Raw genomic sequence first — 23,046 nt, 5'->3', positions numbered from 1 at the left:
TATGTATTTGTTTGGAAACATAAGCAAGAGGTTGCTGTTTTGCCCATACTCTCTTTGTGGGTTGCCCATGGGCATGGGCCTCGACCTGTGGGAAAGGAATGCTGGACCAGATTGACCTTTGGTCTGATCTGGCATTGCTCTTGTTCATCTTCACCTATATACCCAATTGAAAATTAGCATGGTTTAGCAGTCATATAAGACCCATTGTTTAGCAAATACATGAAGTAGTGTCAATAGGAAAATTGCTGTAAATCAATTATTTAACTTGGCTCTTTTCTCTAGCCAATTTAAATCACGTCTTTCCCACTGTCAATTTAAATAACCAGTACAAATCAGCTTGATTTAAATTAAGCCACACAGCATGCATAAAATTGTACTGAACAAAAAATAGCAGACAGTATTACCTTTTGGGTTAAAACATGACTGGAAATATGAAGTGGGGAGAGAACCTATCCAAGTAAAACCGTTATGTTCCTGAGATAGTAAAACGAAGATGAAGTTGTACCTTAAGCATGCTAGCTTGGAGGACTGACAGATCCAATACATACTGACCTGAAGGTTCTTTTTGATGTCATCAGAGCTGATCCCCAAATGCTGCTGACAAGCGCCAGTATTACAAAAACAACCAGTGCGCATGTGGATGTTGTACAGCCCAGCCAACTTGTCTACCTTGTGGATTCAAAAGGGCCAAAGAAAGAAACATTCTCAGTGCTGGTTGTATTATCCTCAAACTAGGAATCAAACATTCATTAAGGACTTGCTCTGCTCACACAAAATAAGTAAACCATTTATCAGTTGCATTTTTTAAAAAAAGTCCATCCTATGAAATTTAAGCAAAACTCAACTATCACAGTGGCCTGAATCCTACTATGCTCAGTTAGAGTGGATCCATTAAATCCAACAGTTGAATGGTGACTCAATAAGTACATAAATTCCATTGTTTTAATGGGTCTACTCCAGCTGGGATTATTCATGCCAATATTTTAGTATCAGATCATATATCCTAAGGGGATATTTTGACCCTAGGCAATCATTGTGTAGCTGTGAGCACTTGGGCCAAAGCAGTCATCATACTGTAATGGCAAGAATGATTAGTTCCCATACTGCAGTTGTAATTTTAAAAATCCAGTTGTTTTGATAGCGGTGCTTGCTTAAACACTGAAAATAAAAACAGCATTCATTTATTAACAGAAATAAATATAATCATTATTGGATATAAAGATAATCATGTTATTTAAATGATCAGAAGGAATGATACTTTGGCTGGCATACTGTTAGCAACATTAACAGGAATTCAGTCCCCCTTATGTCTGCATATAATAATAACAACAACAATAATTTATTTATATTCCTTGTGGAATTAAGGCGGATAACAAGCAAAGGTAACAAAAAAATACAGATACAAAGTACAAAATAACCCTCATCAATTAAATCACAGCAAACATAACAACAATAAATTAATTATACAAAAAGTCAAAAATACATAATAAAGAATACAAAATACAAAAAATCCAGAATACCTGGCATAGCTTAATAATTCAGGATACATGCCATAGCATAATAATAACATAAGCATAATAATCTAAATGACAATCCCCAACTCTCCCCTGGTAGCAAAACAACAATCAGTTATCAATTACATAAATAAAATAGGTAAACACTGGGCCGGTGCAGCCAGGGGTTCCGGGGGCATCGGAGCCAGCATAAAATACTCTGTTGCTCTCCTTTGCGTCCTTTTCTGGGCCGGTGCAGCCAGGTGGTCCAGGAAGGGAAAAAAAAGCCCAGAAGCTGGCATTTTTAAAGTGCTGCTCTCCGAGGGCGTCTCCCAACAGCTGCCTCAGGTCCACCGGGCTGTCACTTTTCAGTCACTGTGGAGGTTGGTATTCCCTTCCATCCTCTACAACAACTGACCTCCTTCCTCTTGCAAGCTTACTGTTGAGACACTACAGCAAAACCATCTGCTTATGTCCCTGTAGTCTGAAGTAGAATGATTGCATAATCCACTGATACCTCTGGAGGACCCCAGCAGATGACATAATCAACCTTATTATATAAACTTATATAAATTTATTATTATTAACCTGCATCTGAGTACAAGGACATAGGCATTTCCCAATCCTCCCTGCTCTCCACCAGCCATGGAATGGCCATGAGGGACCGCAGTGGCTCAGCAGTAAATCCAGGAGGTGTTCAATGGGCAGCTGTAGTAGAGTTCTGCAGTGGAACTACATAATGCACTATGCTGTGCCATACAAATCCTGACCAAAATGTATTCATGTAGAGGTAACCCTTCAAGAAAGAGCCAGCATGGTGTAATGGTTTGAGAACTGGACTAGGACTCTGGAGACCAAGGTTTGAATCCCTGCTCAGCCAGGTAAACCCAATGGGTGACCTTGGGCAAGTTGGGCATCCTTTCAGCCTGAAAGGATGGCAATGGCAAACACCCTCTGAAGAAACTTGCCAAGAAATCCCCATGATACAGTTGCCTTAGGGTCATCATAAGTTGGAAACAACTTGCACGTACTCAACAAAACAGCAATCCTTGAAGAAACTTGAACGAGAAATACACACAATCATTGGTTAGCAGCAGCAGCAATAAAAATGCAGGACATGCAAATGAATACCTTAACCAAAATATCAGGGGATCCCAAATTTTCAATACTTAGGGGGAAAAGTAGCACAGTGTAGTGGTTTGAGCATTGAACTAGAACTCTAGAGAACATGGCCATGGAAACCCACTGGATGGCCTTGAGCAAGTCACAATCTCTTAGCCTTAGATGAAGGCAAAGGCAAGGAACAAATCTTCCCAAGAAAACTGCATGATCAGTTCACCTTAAGAGTAGCCATAAGTTGGAAATAACTTGAAGGCACACAACAACAGAATTATAATAATATAATCAGGGCTCTTTGAGTGTTACACTTTCCTTAGCAAGGTCCAATACATCTAAAAGATAAACTACAAATAATTGTTAAAGAAATTACTAAATTATAAAATCACACAATAAAGAACTATAAAATCAATACAAAATCAGCAAGAAAAAACTATTTTTAAAAAATCTGCAGCACAGAACAACCAAAGTAAAACTAGCAGCAAAATACAATGCTATGTTCTAAATCACTAACAGTTCTTAAAATGGATAGGAGAACAAGGGGGGTTTCATCTGGTTTCAAAAATAGAGTAATGTACATGGCACTTAAGTATATTACAGAGATGGTGGGCACAACTTAAAAGGCTCCCCTTTAGAAGGGAAGCCTAGTGTAATGGGCTCCAACTCCATCTTCTGCTCTTCAGAGCGACGAGAAGGGGCTGAATTCTACCACTAATTCTCTGCATCTGACTCAGTAACCTAGGGGAGGCTACTAAGAGATTTAACTTTTAAAACTTTTAACTTTTTTATTCTCTGATTCTGTAGAGACTTTCCTCCTCCTCCTGTGGGAGATAAAAATCCTATACGTATATGCATACACACACTGAGCAAATGCACATGACGTGTGTGTGGAAAAGAGAAGAGCTTTTAAGGAAAGCTTTTATTTTAAGCAAGTAATCTTGCATTAGCAAAAGGATATTTCATGACTTTAGCCAGTGTGGCATAGTGATTTTGAGTGCTGGATGAGACCAGGGTTCAATTTACCGCTCAGTTATGAAACCCACTGGGTAATCTTGGGCAAGTCACATGCTCTCAGAGTCAGGAGAAGGCAATGGTCAGAAAGAGCAGAATGATCAGAAACCTCCTCTGAACAGAGGCGGCAAACCTCTTCTGAACAAACCTTGCCAACAAATTCCCATGACAGAGTTGCCTTAGGGTGTCATAAGTCAGAAACCATTTGAAGGCACCCAACAACAACAACAACTCCATTACTTAGGAGTAGTGGCAAAGTTATAAAACAGCCTAAGCCATATTTAGCCAAGGTTAGAAAAAAACATAAGCCCTAATGTGACTAGGACCCGGTACATACCTTCCTTTATGGCACCCTTGTCATGTGTGAGGTTTGCCTGGAGGGCGGAGCGCCCACACGCCCCGCAATCCTCGCACCTGACAAGGGCATAACAATGGCAGCGACCTGTTTACATGGGTGCTTCCATTGTTACGTAAGTGCCACGCAACATCCGCATGGTGCTGTGCGGCAATTACGTAAAGAGTGCGCACTTGTTACGCCACTGCCTCAGCTTCAAAAGAACCCGCTTTCTGTGGGTTCTTTTTCCGCCAGAAGGAAACCGCACCATTTGGCAGCTGAGGCTTCCCTGCAGCAGAAAAATATGCGCCTCCCTCAGATGTGTTGTCCAGATAATGGGAGAGCCCATTATCACACCTAATGAAGGACTTCAGATGATGACCGTTGGGTACAAGTAGGAAGGTGTTAGAGGTAAAGGACCCTTTTCTTATAGCTCAGAAACAGACTGGCATCCAATGCATATTTCAGTGCACTGTCACATTTTGTCATCAGTCCATTATTTTGTGACATACTCAGAGAACCACATTTTTGAACAATCTCGGAGGATGAGGGCCAGAGAACTGGAGAAGATAAAAACTGTCCCTCTCTTCAAAATGGGAGAAAAGAAGATCCAGGAAACTACAAATCAGTCAGCCTGACCTCAATACCAGCAAAACAATATTAGAATGGATTATACAGGAGTCTGTCTGCAAGCATCTTGATGACAATACAGTGATTAGTAGGAGCCGGCATGGGTTTGTCAAAAAGAGCATTCCAAACTAATCTTATATCTTTTTTTAATCAGGCTACTTGTTTAGTAGATGGTGGGAATACTGTGTGTGTCATTTATCTGGATTTCAGCTAAGCATTTGATAAAGTCCCCTATGATATTATTATTAGCAAACTGACAAAATATGGAATAGATGGAAACACCATCAGATGGATCCATAACTGGTTGAAAATCCATGCTCAAAGAGTTGTCATCAGTGGCTGTGCTTTAAAATAGAAGGTTTCAAGTGGGCTGCCACAGGAATCTGCCCTGGAGCTGATGCACTTTAATGTTTTCATCAATGATTCCTTACCAGATTTGCAGATGATACAAAACTGGAAGGGATAGCTAATACACTGGAAGAAAGGAACAGAATTCAAAAGGACCAAGATAAACGAGAAAACTGGGCTGGAATGAATAAAACTGAGAGGCTGAAGGAGCTGGACATGTTCGGCTTGGTGAAAACAAGATTGAGGGGTGACAATTGTACCCTTTAAATATCTCAAGGGCTCCCCACAATGAGGAGGTTCTTTGCTGCCTCAGAGGGTAGAACTAGGTCTAATGGCAGGAAGGTAGATTTTGCTTGAACACTAGAAGGAAGCTTTTGACAGTGAGAATGGTTTGCTAATAGAACCAACTGCCTAGTGAGGTGGTGGGAAAGACATCTCCTTCTCTGGGTGTCTTCTAAAACATGCTGTACACTTGCTGGTAATGCTGTACCTAGAAATCCTACTCAAGCAAGGGATTGGACATGATGGCCCATAGGGCTCCTTCCAATTCTATAACTCTATGATTGCAAATTAGCAGTTTAGCTACCTTTATTTGGGACAACTGACATTTGCTGACATTTTTTCAATTGCAAATCCATGTTGAAATAAATTTGAAGCAACAATGTGTGAGCTCACTGTAACGAATGGTTTCCCTGAGGATTTTACAGCACTGATTCAGTAGACTTTAACTGCACACATATTCTTTTGGAACTGCACCCCCCCCCTCAATAAATGCATATTTTATATTTCACAGTACATTTTAAAAGCTTTAAAAGGTTTTGCTGCAAGCATGTGATAACAAAACAACATTCCAGTATTAGCTCTCTTGTAGTTATATAAAACACGATCCAATGCTTTAACCATGGGCACTTGTATTATGTCATTCCCTGCACAATAGTAAAAATGATCCAAAGTGAAATAATTACTAGAATTTGAACAGAATGCATTGGCAAATTCTCTTAATCTGGTTTGTATTTCGTAGCCCTAGTCTATCAACTTCTTCCAGTCTCCTAGTCTTCTTAATGACTAGATCAATGTTAAAAAATCAATAGTGAGCAATCAGCACAGTAGTTTTGAGACAGCTTTTGGGAACACAGCCAAAAACCCCATTAGGCCCACTATGAATATTTGTCTTAGCTGGAGTCATCACACTTAATGTAATGAATGAACATGTTCTTAAAAGCATTGAAATGGCTAATTCATATTCTTTGACAATCACTGAACAGTATATTCTTCGTCAGAAATAAAAAAGTGGGAGAGTTAGTCTTGGCTCTTTTCAATATCACCTGAAAGACTCTGGTGATGTAACTCATAAAAGGACAAAAGGATAATTTTTCATAATAGTATTAAAAAGAATATGCCGGCCATGCTAAACACTATTCCCAGTGGCCATGTTCAAATTCCAGGAGAACCTTTGCATAGCTGACTTCTGGGGCAGAACTACACTGCAAATCAGACAGCTACTAGAAAAAATTGTTCCATCAAGCATTCTCCTTACAATTTTCTGCAAAGTTTAAGGGCACTCCCCCAGGTTGTCTGCTTGCCCTCTCCTCATATCATTGGCTGATGGGTTTATAGAAACAAGTCTGACAATTTTGTGGGGAGAGGGGGAAAGGATGCAATTTTCCTGGCACAGTCCCTCTCAGCCCATGCTATAGGAACCAGTGGCTGTATAACAGGGCAACAGCTTTTTAAGAATTCAGACAATACCCTAGAATGGGAAGGAATTAACAGCAGGTGGCCTTTACTTTGCCTCAAAGTGCTGGCGCATTGCTGAGACAACAAACCAGTAAGCATGTGCCAGATCTCTAGGCAGCATTGCTCTGCCTGGAATGCTGACAGTTTGCCTCTGCCTCTGCAGTTTGCTTCAGCCCTGGTAATGGATTCCTCTACTTTGGTTAGCTTCCCTTCAGTCACGACAGGACAATTCTTTCTTTTTTGCTTTCCTTTTAACTCCCCTCAGACCTACTGTTTCACCAATATTTCTGTAAGGGAGGCTGAGAAGAAAAGGCATAATTGCAATGGCCACAAATAGGTGCATGGAAGCGGAAAGTTCCAGGGAGAAAGACATGAGCTTACACAACATGAGAAATGATGCTCTCTCAGCTCTGCAGGAAAAACTATGCCTGTCTCTAGCCTATGTACATTTCACTTTCACAGCCTGTTGCTGGATTATTGCCAAGGCTGTGGCTAAAAGGACAGACAGAAACAATAATAGATGTTTGTCATTAACCAATGGAAATAAGATGTTCAGAAATGCAATAGCAATAGCAAGTGCATTTCTTTACCGCTTATCAGTGCACTTCAGTACTCCCTAAGCAGTTTACAAAGGGTAAGCTAACTGTCCCCAACAAGCTGGATACTCATTTTAGCGACCTCGGACGGATGCAAACCTGAGTCAAGCTTAAGCCCCCTTGGCTGGGATTGAACTCGCAACCTTATGGTTTGTGAGTGAGTGGCTGCAGTACAGGTATTCAACCACTGCGCCACCAGGGCTCCTTCTGCATTGTTTCCTTCATGCAGAAGAAAAACTTAAAATAGTCCAGAGTGCTGTTATGTACAGCTATTTAGATGGAAAGCAGTCAAACAATCAGCAAAATGAATGAAACATAAAAGATGAATTGTTAAAATGTACCTGTGAATAACCGATTATCTCTCCATTTTCATCCAATACATTAAAATTAATGATTGGACCCTGGATATCTGGGCTACTGAAATCCGTATCACTGTATATGTGCACAACAGGTGCCCCATTAGCATATCTTAAGGTAGAGAGGACAGTATAGGTGTAGTGAGCCAAAGCAAATGTATGTTGCTTTATGTTCTCCATTCCACCTAAAAAGGGAGAGGAGAATACAATAGTCAGTGTATTGTTTTGTTCTGAAGATGTTCCATGGGAACATAATAAGGATTCATTAAAATCGATTTACTTCATAAACCTTTTGAAGCAGCATTTTAAAAAAAAAGATACAGTAGTGATTTACCCAACATGTTATCTGGGTATCATTGAAAACTCCATATCACTTGATGAATTCCATTGGTGATAATGCTGAATCTTGGATAGATGTTGCTGGACTGCAAATTCCAGCAGTCTGAAAGAGGCTAGCCAATTGTGAAGAATAATGAGATTTGCAGTTCAACACCTATAGGGTCAAACAGTTCTCACCTCTGATTTAGGAGCACCCTGAAGGTGTTCTTTCACAAGTGGAATCCTATGTAGTACAATGTGAGTACCATTTCTTTCAGAAGTGTAATTCCATGTAGTACAACGTGAACACTGCTTCTTCAGACTCAAGAGCCACTTATCCACCAGCATCTCCATCTTGACAGTTTTCAGCTTCAGTTTATTGACCCTCATCCAGCTCACCACTCAAATCCATGCACTGGTTCAACATCTGTCTCAACTAACTTAGGGGACAAAGAAAATAGAGAATACTGGTGTCCCTGCACTTCACACCTGGAACAAATGCCCCAGTTGCTCTCATAAAATTTAACATCTTCTTAAGATGAGCAGAAAGCTAGACCAAGTAATGCAGCCTTTTGGTACCCAGTCTGTATGTTGGACCAAAACTATACTAGGAATGAAAACAATGTTTTAAACTGTTTTTTGAAACATTCAAAAAAATGGGCTCCTCAAATCTGGAAGAATCTTTGCAGTTTGGGCAAAAATCTTTTGCAGTTTGGGACTTATTCTGTGTGGAAAATGCACACGTTTCATTGTGCAATGTCACTTTCTATATAGAGAATGTCACTTTTTGTACAAAAAGAGTCACATGATTGTTTTTGTACAGAGTAAGGGGCTGTACAAACAGTCTGTTCAGGGGTGGTTCTGTGCCGCCCCTGGAAGCGCTGGGTTGGGGACGCAGCAGCTACACCCCATGCCCCCAAGCCAGTGCAAATAGAAGCCACGAAATGTGGCTATTTGTGTCCCAGAAGGGTCGGCATAAGGGCTGCAATGCAGCCTTATGATGCCCTTCGTGCACAGTTCCGTTTGGATGCTACACATGATGGATGTCATGGTGTGCGCCGTTTGGCTGGGCACACGCCAAGATGGCACCCGGGGCGTGTGGTAGGGTTTGGGAACATGTGAATGCTCCACCCTACCACAGCCCTAGTTCACGGTCAGGCTGGCACAAAGTGCCGTTCTGTACCGCCCCTAAGTCCTGAAGCAAAGGAAATTCAATCTCAGCATGAAAGAATAGATTTCTTTTTGCAGATTTGCAAATGATACCAAATTAGGAGGGCTAGCTAATATGCCAGTGGACAGGATAGGAATTCAAAATGATCTTAACAGATTAGAAAGCTGGGCCAAAACAAATGCTAATACAATTCTAGGCTGCATCAACAGTAGTGTCTAGATCAAGGGAAGTAATAGTACCACTTTATCTTGCTTTGGTCAGGCCTCACCTAGAATATTGCATCAAGTTCGGGGCACCTCAATTCAAAAAGGATGTTGACAAGCTGGAGTGTATCCAGAGAAGGGCAACTAAAATGATGCAAGGTCTGGAAAGAACACCCTATGAGGAGAGGCTTAGGATGCTGGGTATGTTTAGCCTGAAGAAGAGAAGATGATATGATAGCCCTGCTTAAGTATTTGAAGGGATGCCATTCTGAAGATGGTGTAAGTTTATTTTCAGCAAGTCCAGAGCGGAGTGACCAAACATCCTCCTTTTCCAGAACCCATCCTGCATTTCAATCCTCTGTCCAGCAGGAATTTCAAAATATTCTCTGTTCTGAGTATAACTAAGAAGTGTGAATTTTATCTATATTATTATTGTTAGCTTTTATTTTGCAATGTCCTACATTTTTCTTGAATGTCTTACATTTTGCAATGTCCTGCTCCAGAGAATAGGACTTGGAGCAATAGATCCAAACTAGATCCTGACACTAAGAGCTGTTTGACAGTGGAACACGCTTCCTCAGAGTGTAATGGAGTCTTCTTCTTTAGAGGTTTTTAAACAGAGGCTGGATGGCCATCTGTCAGGGGTGCTTTGATTCTGTGTTCCAGCATGACATGGGATTGAACTCGTTGGTCCCTGTGGTCTCTTTCAACTCTATGATTCTATGACCCTATGATTCTGCACTGCAAATAGTTTCTGAGAACTGTACAGTTTTCCTTATCTTTCTCATAGTGAGGCGAAATATGTTAAAACTGTTTATACTGAGATGTAAGAAATCAGCACCTTTACATCTTACCCATCTGATAGAGATAGTCCAGCAAGATACCAATCAATGGCATCAAACACTACTGAGGGACAAAGAATCAACAAGGCACTGTTCAGTCTCTAAACTCAAATGAAAATAAAGTCAGTTTAATTGGTTCTATCCAAGTGTGCCTGGAGTTCCTCAGCATATGAGGAAACTGACTCAGTGGACATTAACTAGATGATATGGTGAGGGTATGTTCCTTTTTCCAAAATTAACATTGTGACCTCACAGTAACTCTCCTTGCTGCCTTACCATAAAGACAAATTACATTTGGAATTACAAATTTATAGTAAGATCCTCTGGGGATCATTGCAATCAAAAGACGGTGAATAAAGCTTCAAAACATATATATATATATATATATATATATATATATATATATATATATAAACATGCAGAATCTGCCTCTCTAGAACCATAATAAGTTTTTCACAGGAAGAAACAAAGTGGGACTTCTTTATTACAACACATACTCTTTTCTCTGTAAGATGCTGGCCACTTCCAATGTTGGCATGGAAACAATACTCTTTGGAATTGGCCTCTACTTATTGCCTGATGAAATGAGCAGCTGTGGATGGGAAGAGAAGCATATCATTTCGTTGTTTTTAACAGCTATTTGTTCCCAAAGGCCTGGCATTCTTATCTAGAACATTTCATCTTCCAAAAGATAGTCAGGGTCTTCATTCACTACAGATGCATCTTGAACGCCAAACCCAACACATAACATATGCTTTGTTTCTTCATTCACCCCTGTATCTATGACAATACAGTTTAGGAGCAGAAGTTGAGTTAGGTCACTAGACATTACTTTCCTGCCATTTTTTAAAAGTATAGTATTTTCTTTGGATCTTAATATATTTCTGACTTAGAAATGATGCATTTAAAAGTTTTTCAGGTGTGCATATGTGTGTATGTTTAGAAAAGAAATGCTTCCTGTTCACCAGTTCTAATAAGGCATGCAATTAGCTTACTTGCTAATTAGCTTACTTGATGTTCACCGCTATGATCTTTGGAATAGCGGTATATAAATAAAACAAATTATTATTATTATTATTAATTCTTTTTTTAAAATCTCTTTTCTTTGTGTGTATCTTCAGCTCAAAACTACAGAAAGCAGAAGCTGAATCCTCTCATTGAGGACTGTATGTCGAGACCGCATGTTAAATGTTTCCAGCATTTATCTTAATGATAAATAATAACTATCTTAACTTTTGGAAGTTCCCCGTCTCATTTCATTGAATAGCCAATTTGCACCCATTTCCTTGTGGTCAAGGCTGTAAAGAATCTTTATTCTCAGTCAACTATAAAGAAGCTTCAAAGGAGATATGTTATTAGTTTTCCTTGCTCGACCACTTGATTTTTGAGACAATCCAGTCCAGATCAAGTGAAGCATTATTATTTGGTTCTATCCCAATGCAATTGGACTGAAAGAGCAATCAGTATACAAAGCCTATGATGAATCAAAGTTACATGATTGTTCAGCTGGAAGGGATAATCACCTTCTAACATACTAAGAAACACTGTTTCCTTTGTATTAACAAAAACACAGTTTTTTCACTGCTAACGACAGCTCCAGAATAGATGGGAAAAGACAACCTTCTAATTTTAGAATCCAGAAATTTCAAACTTTCCCTAAAATCAAATCTTCTTCCTCTTTCAATCCAAGTTATTTCTTCTACTGAAGAAAGCCTGCATGGATGCTTGTGGCTTTTTTAATGTTCAACATTCGCACTCTGGAGTTTATCACACGGGAGGAATTTCTCTTAATTTCTAATGAAAAGAAAGTGGGGCCAGAACGCATTCACGTGAATTCGCTAGTTCAGCAAATTTACATGAATTCGAATTGTGTTCAAACTGACTTCCCATTGCCCGAAAATAGCTTGCCATTGCCCGAAATTGCGTGTGATCACCTCTCACGCAATAACGTGAAACCTCATGATTGCGTTCAGACTGACTTCCCATTGCCCAAAATTGCGTGTGGTAGTCTTCAGCATTGTGCCATTTGGGTGCTATGCACGACATGCATCATCATGGCGTGCGGCATGTGGACAGGCATGTGCCAAGATGGGTGCAGTGAGGGCTCAAAGCGTGTGGATGCTCAGCCCTCACTGCATGTACAGGCCAGCACAAAGTCTTTAAGAGCAGTGCAACAGCACTGATATAAGAGGACTGAAAGGGCTTTTCTGTATATTTCTGTATCCTTTAGAAACAAAGGTATTTGGAGCATGAGGCTGTCTTTTACTTTTGTCATCAGATTGTTGACTATCAAGAATCTGATGGCAAAAGTAAAAGACACATGGCCTTGTTGGGTCAACTCTCTTCCATTCCCCAAAAGATATTTTATCTTGTTGTTGTCTGCATCATTCTGGCCTGCCAGGGAGTGCAAAAAGGAACAGTAGTTTTACAGAGACACTTTGCACAAAACAAAACTCAGTTAAAAACAATTAAATGTATGCCTTGCTCTTCTGCTTCAGATGAGAAAACCTAAAAGGTTTAGCAAATTCTTAAGGGGCTGTCTCAACATGTTAAAACTCCAAGTCTCAAAGAGAGAAAACCAATTAATATTTTTTTCTCACATTCCCAACAGATAGTAACAATGTGCAAAGGATGATCTCTGAGGAGAAACCTTTCCCACCATAATTCAGCTCTCAATAATAGGAACATACTCCTGAGATTCTCTGAGTATCTGTATCTCAAGAGTATATATATATTTAAGACAGAGAAAGATGGCTCAAGGCAGATGGATTCATCAGCACATTCCCGCATTCTCAACAGTCCTGTGTTCAAGACTGAGTCCCGCAACTGCTTTTGATTTTTAAAAATGGGGGAAATTTCAGTTGATCAACCATTGCTGTTCTCATGTGCCTTCCAGCCATTTCTGACTTATGGTGACCCTAAGATGAAATTATCACAGGGTTTTCATGGCAGAATTTGTTCAGAAAGGGTTTGCCCTTGCTTTTGTCTGAGGCTGAGAGAGTGTGACTTGCCTAAGATCACCCAGTGGGATTCAAACTCTGATCTCCCAGTGTTTGAGTCCAACACTCAAACAACTGGGAATCTGAATCTAATAACTGAGGCCGGTTACACACCGGCACTTTAGTGCGTGACGAGCATGCACTAGGGTTATGTGACGTCCTCAATCCGCGGCAGGGCGCCTAGGGCGCCCTTTCCGCGGACCAGGAAGGAGCTCCGTTTCGGAGCTCCTTCCTGGTCCGTGGCACCGCTTTGCTTCACTGGGCGCAGCCTTCAGACAGCTGTGCCCAGCGAAGCAAGGGAGAAAGGGGCCAAGCGGTCCCTTTCTCCCCCTCCCCGCCGCCATGGGGTGTCCTTGGGGCTTGAAGCCCCAAGGACACCCCTTTTCAGGCTGCGGGGAAGCGGCGTTTTGCTGCTTCCCCGCAGCCTGAAAAGCAGCGGATCGGGGCCTCAGCGGCTGCCGTTCTGGCAGCTCAGACCCCGATCCGGCGGGGAAAGGGTCGGGTACAGCCCGCCTCAAAGAGGCGGTCTGTAACCCGCCCCCATCACAACTTTCTCATCCTTTATTTAGGGTTTATAATACTTGGGCATTTATTTAGTTTTATTGAAGTTTCTTTAAAACAAATTGTTTTAAAAAGTACAATAATATACTCATTTCACAAAAATGACAACAATAAACAATAAACACATTCATTGAAACATCATTTGTTACTTCCTTGTCTACAACTTTAGGAATTTTATCTTTTCCAGTTTTTCTATAAAGGGCTATCTCTCAGTGAAACTATAGTATTTTCTTTCGTACGTTTTCTTTAAGGTTGCTATGTCAAAACATATTTATATGTAAACTTATATACACATATGACTCTATATTTAAGACTGTTTCTGTATACAGTACCTTTTTTATTCTTTCCTTTAATCCAAGCTTAATCCCATGGTTTCTATTTCTTCCTATTTCTGGGTTAAGTAGTCTAGAACTTTTTTCCAGTCATTGAGGTATTTTTAGAATGTCCATTTTGTAAGCTTCTGGTCAATTTGTCCATTTCAATTATATGTAGTAACTTCAATACTCAATACTCAATTAATTTATTTTTTTCTTGTTTCCACATTTGGGCATAGACTATTCTGGTGGCTAATGCCATATAAAATAAAACCTTTCCCCTTTCCCCCCCACATTTTTCATCAATCGTATTTAACAAAAAAGTTTCCCGTTTAAGTTTTATGTCTACTTGCAAAATTGCATATGTTATATGGCATATTTGTGGCCAAAATTTATTTGCTTTTACACATGCCCACCACGTGTGGAAAAGTATTCCTTTTTCTTTAGAACATTTCCAGCATTAATTACTACAATTTCCATATATCTTACATAATTTTTTTCAGGTGCTAAATACCATCTAAAATACATCTTGTAATTCTCTTTTAAGCCTTGACACAAAGTATGTTTTAACCTCTTTTTCTAAGTTAATTCCCATTGACATAAATCGATTGTGTAACCAAAGTTTTGGGACCATTTTAGCATGCTGTCTTTTATGATTTCTTATTCTGTAGATTGTTTTCAGAAGACATTTATATATTTTGGACAATATAGCATTTTTATTTGATAGTAATATTTCTTCTATTTCTCTGTTACCTTTCACTACTTCTCCTTGCTTATTGTCCATTATATAACTTTCTTTGATTTATCTGCATAAGAACCAGTTACACACAAATATTATTATTTTAATACAAGACACTATTTTGAATCTCTTGTGCTGACTTGTGAATATTGATAATGTAAGAGAAAAGCAGGGAAAGAACCACTTAACATTCCCCCACCTTTCTGTCCCATCTACTTCAACATTTTAAATCTTTGAAATGAAGATGGTTTAATACATTGAAAGAAGCTTTGCATACAAAATGAACTGAAGTGTTTAAGCTTATGACATATGCTTCCATTTAAAGAAACTGCCATCAGCAGGAAAGAAAAATATTGCTCTTTTTGACTGCAGCACCAGTATTTATTTTCATGGACTGTTTGTGTGAATGCATCCACCAAGGATTCTGAAACATTTAGCATTTAGGTTCCAAAATTCCATCAGAGACTAAAGGAACATGTGCAAATACACAATCTGTGTTGATTGTCTCCCAATTAATTCAACACGCTCTTCCAACAGTGTTACTTTCCTTTGTATTTCAAGGGCAGAAGTGGTTGCCCTTCATTTCATGTAATCCTTTCTGTCACAGAGTTGGGGTACATCTCTCCCTTCAGAGGTTGTGGGATTTCTGTTCCCATCAGTCCTAGCCAATATAGGGCTTAACAGACAGACCAAAATAAAGCTGCTTCAGGTCACTTTTGAGGTATGCTGTTTAAATGATGCATGGTAAGAGGCCGGAAGCCACACCAAAGCCACACTCCAGTCCTAAAGATTGGAACGCGGCTTTGGCACAGCTTCCAGCCTCTTAGGACACATGCATCATTTAAACAGCATAGCTCCAAACTGACCTGAAACAGCTTTATTTTGACCTGTCTTTTGGGGCCCATAGTCAATGTTGAGAATAGGAACACTGCCTGTTACACCACATACACACAGAGAAAAGAACTGTTGCGCTCAGAGGCCTATAGTTCTTGGATACAAAAGAGTGGATTCATGTTATACTTCAGTTTCAGTTTATTATTTTATTGCCCCTTCCTTGTCTATAGGTACAAATAGACGGCCTTTGCACTGACAGTGTAATATGAGTAATTGGGTAGCCATGAATGCTTAGCCATGAATATCCTGCAAACCTAACCTGGGTCAAGGGTTAAATTTGCTACAAACTTTACAACAACCTTCCTACAGAAATCACTTTGAATGTTAAGTCTATAACCACCAAAAGCTGAGAAAATTACTTCTCTAAATTTGTTCCCTGTAAATGTTGTGAGGAATTTGATATTTGCCACTGTGACTTAAAAATTCATTTTTAGACTTCATAGTCAGAATACCATCTTTAACTCAAAGACGTTAACATATATTTACGTTTTGACAACTCTCACTCTAGGTCACATAGATACAAGCTAACATATGGGGATCTTTAAAAACTGAAATGAAACCCTTCAGGTAAAAGTGATTTTTTAAAAAAAGTAGTCTGTACCAACTGTTGGGCAAAGAGTATCCACAGTGACCCAAAATCTGTTTAAGGCATCCAAAACAATCCAATTTCACCTTCTAAGGAAATGGGACAGATCACCATATAACTGTCCAAACTACAGCATGACATCAGGACACACTGGTACATAATCCAATACATACCAGGCTGTCAGGACAAGTCTCTGTTTTCATTTAAAGGAAGAGGAAACATGAGGGACAGGTAACTTAAAATGGCACAAGCAGATATCTCATGGGATTCCTTTGTGGATGTTTCATCAAATACACTTCAGACAAATAATAATAATAAAAACCCAAAAAACTGTACAGATTGCCTCAAGCATAAAAGATATCTTTTGCATCACTTTGATACCTGCAACATTTTTGTCACTATATTTTATACTATTCAGTGCAGATGTAAAAACAATTCTATTTGATAAAACAAGGCCTCTCAAAAAATGAATAGGGGGACATCTGTACAACATAAGGACAGATAGAGCACTTGGATCAATTCGTTGTTTTTGCAAGAGATCTACGATTCATGTTGTTACAATTAAGGATGATAAGGTTTTTTTTAAAGAAATGGAATAAAATGGATTTTGAAATTAAAAACTTTGACCCAATTAGGGCTCAACAAAATAACAGAGTTTTTTCTGTTCCTATTGTGTGTGTGTGAGGGGGGATCAGCATTTCCTTTTCTCCTAGACAGTTATGGGTGACCTCGAGTGCTTCATCAACATCAAATCTATTGCTTTCTATTTACATGTTTTCAGCCACCTCTAAGTTGTATTGGAGATTGTTTATCAGAAATTACTGCAGGCTCTTTCCTTTAGAATATATAGCCTGCAACGCAATTAACAATTATCTCTATGATTCTATATTTTACAGTGCATACACACATACACACACATACCATATATTAATCGACCATTAGTCAAAAATTTTATGCCCCCAAAGTTGACCCTAAAATCTTGGGTTGACAAACATATGGGCCAATATGATTAGAAAGGTCTTGATAGAAGCTGTGCCCCAATACCCTACTCTCTGTGCCTCAGCAGTGATTTCTGAAAGAGCTGCCCAGGAAGGAAATGTGTGTGAAAGAGGGGATTCCCATCGCAATCTAATGTTAAAACCATCTTCCCCCACTCTGGACCTCTCCTGCCCACCAAACCCCATTTCCCTTCCCTTCTCAATCCAATGTTAAAAACCCTCTCCCTCCATCCTCTTTCTCCCACTCTGGATCTCTCCTGCCCACCAAACCCCATTTCCCTCCCCTTCTCAGTTCAATTTTAAAACCTTCTCTCTCCATCCTCCTCCTCCTCCCTCTCTGACTACCAAATGCCCTCATTTCCCTCCAGTTCCTGCCCTTCTCAATTTGATCTTAAAACCTTCTCCTCCACCACCTGGGAACTGGTGTTAGGTGGTCAGGAGAGGTCCAGAGAAGGAGAAGGAGAGAAGTAGTGTTTTCCCTCTTTAGATCCTTTATTACCTGTCCCTAAGTTTTACTCTGGACTTATTAGTTTCCAGGCACAGTACAAGGTATTGGTAATAACCTTTAAAAAACCTACATGGCTTGGGTCCAGCCTACTTGCGGGAACGCCTTCCTCCTTATAACCCGCACGCTTAGGTCCTCTGGGAAAAATCTGCTACAACCTAATAATAATAATAATAATAATAATAATAATAATAATTTGTTTTATTTATATACCGCTATTCCGAAGATCATAGCGGTGAACAGCAAGTAAGCTAATTAGCAAGTAAGCTAATTTGCCCCCAACAGCCTGGGTACTCATTTTAGTGACCTCGGAAGGATGCAAGCCTGAGCCAAGCTTGGGCCCTTTTGCTGGTTTTGAACTCGTAACCCTGTGGTTTTGAGTGAATGGCTGCAGTACAAGACTAGGTTGACTATGGTTACCCAGAGAAACTTGTCATTGGCCACCCCTAATTTATGGAACGGCCTGTCGGAAGAGATCTGACATATTACTAACCTTGACAGCTTTAAAAAGGCTGTCAAGATGGATCTCTTTCAATGGGCCTTTCCTGATTGACTATTTGTGCCTAATGATCAAGATTGTCCCAATAATACCCCATGATGCCCTGCCTTGTTTTGTTTTAACGACTGTATGGATTTTAATGATGTTATTGTATTATTAGTTTCAGTTATAATTAAGTACATGGATTTGTTTAGTATGAGGGGATACAGGGGTTTATTTTTATGTTATTTGGTTTTATTATGGTTATTATGTTATATGTTTTATCTACGTAAGCCACCTCGATCCTTTGAAAGAGGCTGAATAAAAATAACTTATTATTATTATGTTATTATCTACAAGTCATACAAAATCCATTATTTTGGCCCTAAAACCTTCCCTCAACTTCCCTTATACACGAGATTGACTTGTATGTGAGTATATACAGTATATATATTTTTGTAGCCCCCTAAAGGTCTTGAAATATTACAAGGTCGAAACACACCAAGTTTTTTTTCAAGCAATAAAGCACTAAGTCACCCCATGTCAAGATGTGTCTCCTTCTTTCTCAACTCACACTGGAGGGCACTGAAAATGTTTGGTCCTTAGTGACAGTAGGGTGGGATGAATCCAGGCACCCCTTTCATCAGGTTAAAATAGAGGCTCCAATACTAGGAGCAAGGAGAAAAGAGCGTGTCTGAATTAGTTGTCCCCTGGGCAGCCAATCAGAGCAGGTCATTCCCCACTAGAGCATTATCTTTAGGGAAGAAGATCCACAGAATGATCTGTATTTAGAAATGCAGTTCTACAAGCAGATTGTCCTTTTTTTATTGAGGTGGCTAAGTAGTGAATGCGTAATATCTTCCTGGTGTACTGGAATAAGGATGGGGAGAAATCTGTTTGATTTATATACCAATGCACTGAAACAGTTATCCTTTGGAATTCACCCATCTCCAATTTTTGTGATATAGTTCTTTAATATTTTTTTAAATGCACCAAATTTCATATATTAGATAAAGCATGCACAATTCACTAATACAGTTTGTATCAGTGAATACAACAAAAATGGATGGCATTAGAAAAATGTGCAAAAATGCACACAAATCTTTCTGACTTTCTGAAAGCTAGTTCACACACTGACAGAAACAGAATAAAACACAGAAGTTTTGAAAATGAGAAACCAATAATGATAAATTCATCCACCTCTAACTATATTATTATTTTCCCAAAATGTTAGATCCCTGATGGGGATATCAGTTTTGCATTGGGTTGCTTTCTGACTCAGAAAAGTATTTCTCAGTGAAATACTTTTCTATCCATTTTCTTCAAATGTTAATGTTATTTTGTGCTTATTTCTAGTTGAATTGTAGTTGTGCTTTCATTGCAATCATTTCCTAAAACAAGGTCTAACCAGCTATTTATCCCCACTAGTGTTTGATGTCTTGAGTCATATGAATATGTTGGTTTTGAATGTAGAAAAGCATTTGGCATGAATAATTGGAAATTCCTGACAGAAAACATTTTACTAGGAAAATAACTATGAGGAATAAACTGCTACGTTATTTGAGTTCTTATCCTCATTTTTGGTAATTGTATTACAAAGCTCTGCTAACAAATGCTTTTCCCTGCTTCTCAAAGGCACACATCTCTTTTCCTTGTCTTCTTTTAGAAAATGGAATATGATACCTAAAAGGTAACAAAAACATAGCATCCTACCTGAATCAGCTGCTTCCCACTATATATCCCTACTTTTTGAAAAACATCTCAAGTCTGGATTGAACATGGAAAGAAGAAGAAAAAAGAAAACTACTGGCCAAACAATTTAGTTCTGCAGATAGAGGGGAGTGTTTGCCAGAGTTAGGGATTAATCCCTTGCTTCCCTGTTACTTGTCAGTTTAACTACTGAATTTTACATATTCCTCAGAGACTTTGATTCTAAAACTGACTTGTAACCTAATCAATCACTAGAAGTTACACTTATAGGTACGAAAAATATGAGAATGCTAAAAAATGCTAATGTCTCTTTGGTTACCTCTTGCAAACTTCGAAGCTGCAAGAGCTACCCCATATATCTGCAGACAGTATCTGACTCCATTACTTATTTCCTCAGATCTCAGGACTGCTCCTTGAAAGTACCGTACCTAGTTTTGGGACAGCCTGCAGAATGAATTTAAAATGCACAGGCTCAGCAGAAATGGTGGAATTTGCACCGACGCAATAAGTCTCTACTTGTGCATCTCTCCACCTCAAATAATGATATACAGTAGCTGGAAGAGACCATCCAAGGGGTTGGACTGGATGAGACCTTTTTGGTCTCTTCCAATTCTGTGGTTCTATGACACCTTTCCCAGGTGTCCACGAAAGCAGATATGCCCCCAACCTAAAGCATCCAACCTAAAGCATCCAAGGGAAATGATAAATTGGTCAATCCAGAGCCCATACTCACTTGAAGTGAATAAACTTACTTATTCCAGCCCAGACAGTTTCCATTTGTGCCCTTACGGAGGTATGTTTTTGGGTTACAGTGTGGTGTACTCTGGCCATACTCACTGCACATCCCATTTTCAAATATTCTGTAAATGGGACATGGATCCTTCTATTAGCAGAAGCTTCCACAGGCCATTTAGGTTTCTGCAGTTATAACTGAAAATGCATGTTTTAACTACTTCAATGGTTAAGCAGTACATCTACTGCATGTTAATACTGCTGAATGCACACTGAAATGAAATTCCTGTTTTATTAGACACTAATGATATACATTCCCTTAAAAAAATTGCTTTCCCTCAGTCATTACTCAGGCTTCAATCAGAGTAAAACCACTAATTCACTGGCATATACAGTACTTCAAATGTTGACTTAGTACTGAGTGACTGATTTGATAATGCTACTCTGGTCAGGATTAGCATCTTGATGTAGTTGCATGAGATTTTTCATGTGGATCTTTAGAATTCAACCCTCTTAGCATTCCCCCAGTACATCCTAGGTTGACTGCCTCACTTTATCTTATTGATAATGTTTCACATTATCCCACAAAAACATGATGACAATAAGTAAGCTCTTTCTTTGGGTGCTGTTTTTGTTGCTGGTAACTGCCCTCGAGTTGACCTCGACTCAGAGCAACCCTATGGATGGGATATCTCCAAGATCCCCATCCTCTACTGCTCTGCTCAAGTCTTGTAAATTCAGTTCCATTTCCTCCCTTGAGTGAGTACATCTATCTGATGTGCAGCCCTCCTCTCTTTCTACTATCTTCTACCTTTCCTAGCATTATTGTATTTTGTAATGAGTTGTCACTTCTCATGATCTTGGCTTTCAAGGAGATTTCAGGCTTGATCTATTCAAGGACCCATTTGTTTGTCTTTCTGCTGCCCATGATATTCTCAACACTCTACTCCAGCACCACATTTCAAATAAGCTGATTTCCTTCTGATCTACTTTTTTCACTGTCCAGCTCTTGCAACCATATATCATAGACTCATAGAATCGAAGAGTTGGAAGAGACCCCAAGGGCCATCCAGTCCATCCCCCTGCCATGCAGGAACTCTCAATCAAAGCATCCCTGACAGGTGGCCATCCAGCCTCTGTTTTGTAGTAAGACTACAAAAAAAAAAAATCATTTGGATTGAACCAGAGGCCTCTGTAATCCAGCACTCCCATTCATGCATTGGACAAGCACACTCCTTATTGAAAGTTTACAAGCAGGATGTGAGCCAAAAAAAAACCTCAAAACCACACACGTAATCTGCCATGTCCACAGCAATGTTATTTAGAGACATGCTGCCTAAAAAAATGCAGCTGATAAGTGATGATAATGATAGCCTTATGTCTTCCATGAATTTGCCCAGTTCCCTGTTAAACCTAATCAAGTTGTAGCCGTAAGTCCAAGTGATATCAAATTCCACAGTTTAAGAATGTGCTGTGTGACTCTTATGAATTTCTCATTCTGCTTTTTGATTGGATAACTCTGGAATCTGGTATTATGACACAGAGAAAACCTCGCCCTATCCACTTTCTCTGCACAAGTGATAATTTTATGCACCTCAGTTATATCTCCCTTATGCAGCTTTTTTAAAAGCTAAAAATCACAAACATTATACAGAAATTTCTCCAGCCATGAAGCTTTATATGGTTTTCTGCACCTTCTCCAGCAATATAATATCCTTTTTGAGGTAAGAATACTAGAACTGTACACACAGCTTCACATAAACATCTTAAACACTAGCATATCTATTATAACTCAGTTCTTGTAGTTATAGCCCACTGCATCAAATGCATCCTTTCCATAATTTCGATTGTGTACAAATGCACATGGTTGGAGATGTGGTTGTAGACAATGGGATCAGAGGAAATTAAATCCAGAACAGCATTATTAACATTGGCCACAATTGATAATACAAACACCTTGGCACTATGTAATGCAGTTAGAACCTGTTGTGGGATAAGAATTTGTTGCTCAAATTCAAATCTCTTGTGATGGACTGGAATTTCATAATGTCATAAAGCATATGTTCAGTAAACAGCCTTATCATTGTAGCTACATGGAAATGAAGGTCTGTCAGATGACACCTCCACTTTCTTCCAATTTATTTGATTCTTGTTTGCTTTTAGCTAGTAATAAGAAAACTACTGCTAGTTTCTGAGATATGCATTCAGTATAAATTATTTCCTCTTTTACAGGTCAAAAATCTCAAACAGCATATTTCATCTAGTGAAGAATTTTATTACAATATATGCAGTCATTAATAGAAGCTGTCAAACAGACTTCATGACATATTTCATGCATTTGTGGCAGAGTAATGCAGAAGCTGACTTAATCCCAT

At 39.3% G+C, this 23,046-nt stretch overlaps 1 protein-coding gene across 1 annotated transcript in view; it reads right to left on the bottom strand.

Moving 5' to 3' along the window:
- MOCOS (molybdenum cofactor sulfurase) overlaps positions 1-23,046 on the bottom strand; it is an 84,899-nt gene that overhangs the window by 34,498 nt on the left and 27,355 nt on the right. The window contains exons 6-7 of the mRNA XM_042475933.1: positions 7,607-7,806; positions 553-669 (exon numbers count right to left, since the gene is read on the bottom strand). Coding sequence (XP_042331867.1) covers positions 553-669; positions 7,607-7,806 — 317 coding nt within the window. The remainder of the gene's footprint in view (positions 1-552; positions 670-7,606; positions 7,807-23,046) is intronic.

The sequence above is a fragment of the Sceloporus undulatus genome, chromosome 6 (assembly GCF_019175285.1).
Source record: "Sceloporus undulatus isolate JIND9_A2432 ecotype Alabama chromosome 6, SceUnd_v1.1, whole genome shotgun sequence".
In the NCBI taxonomy this organism is placed as follows: Eukaryota; Metazoa; Chordata; class Lepidosauria; order Squamata; family Phrynosomatidae; genus Sceloporus; species Sceloporus undulatus.
This window is presented reverse-complemented; position numbering and strand designations above follow the sequence as displayed.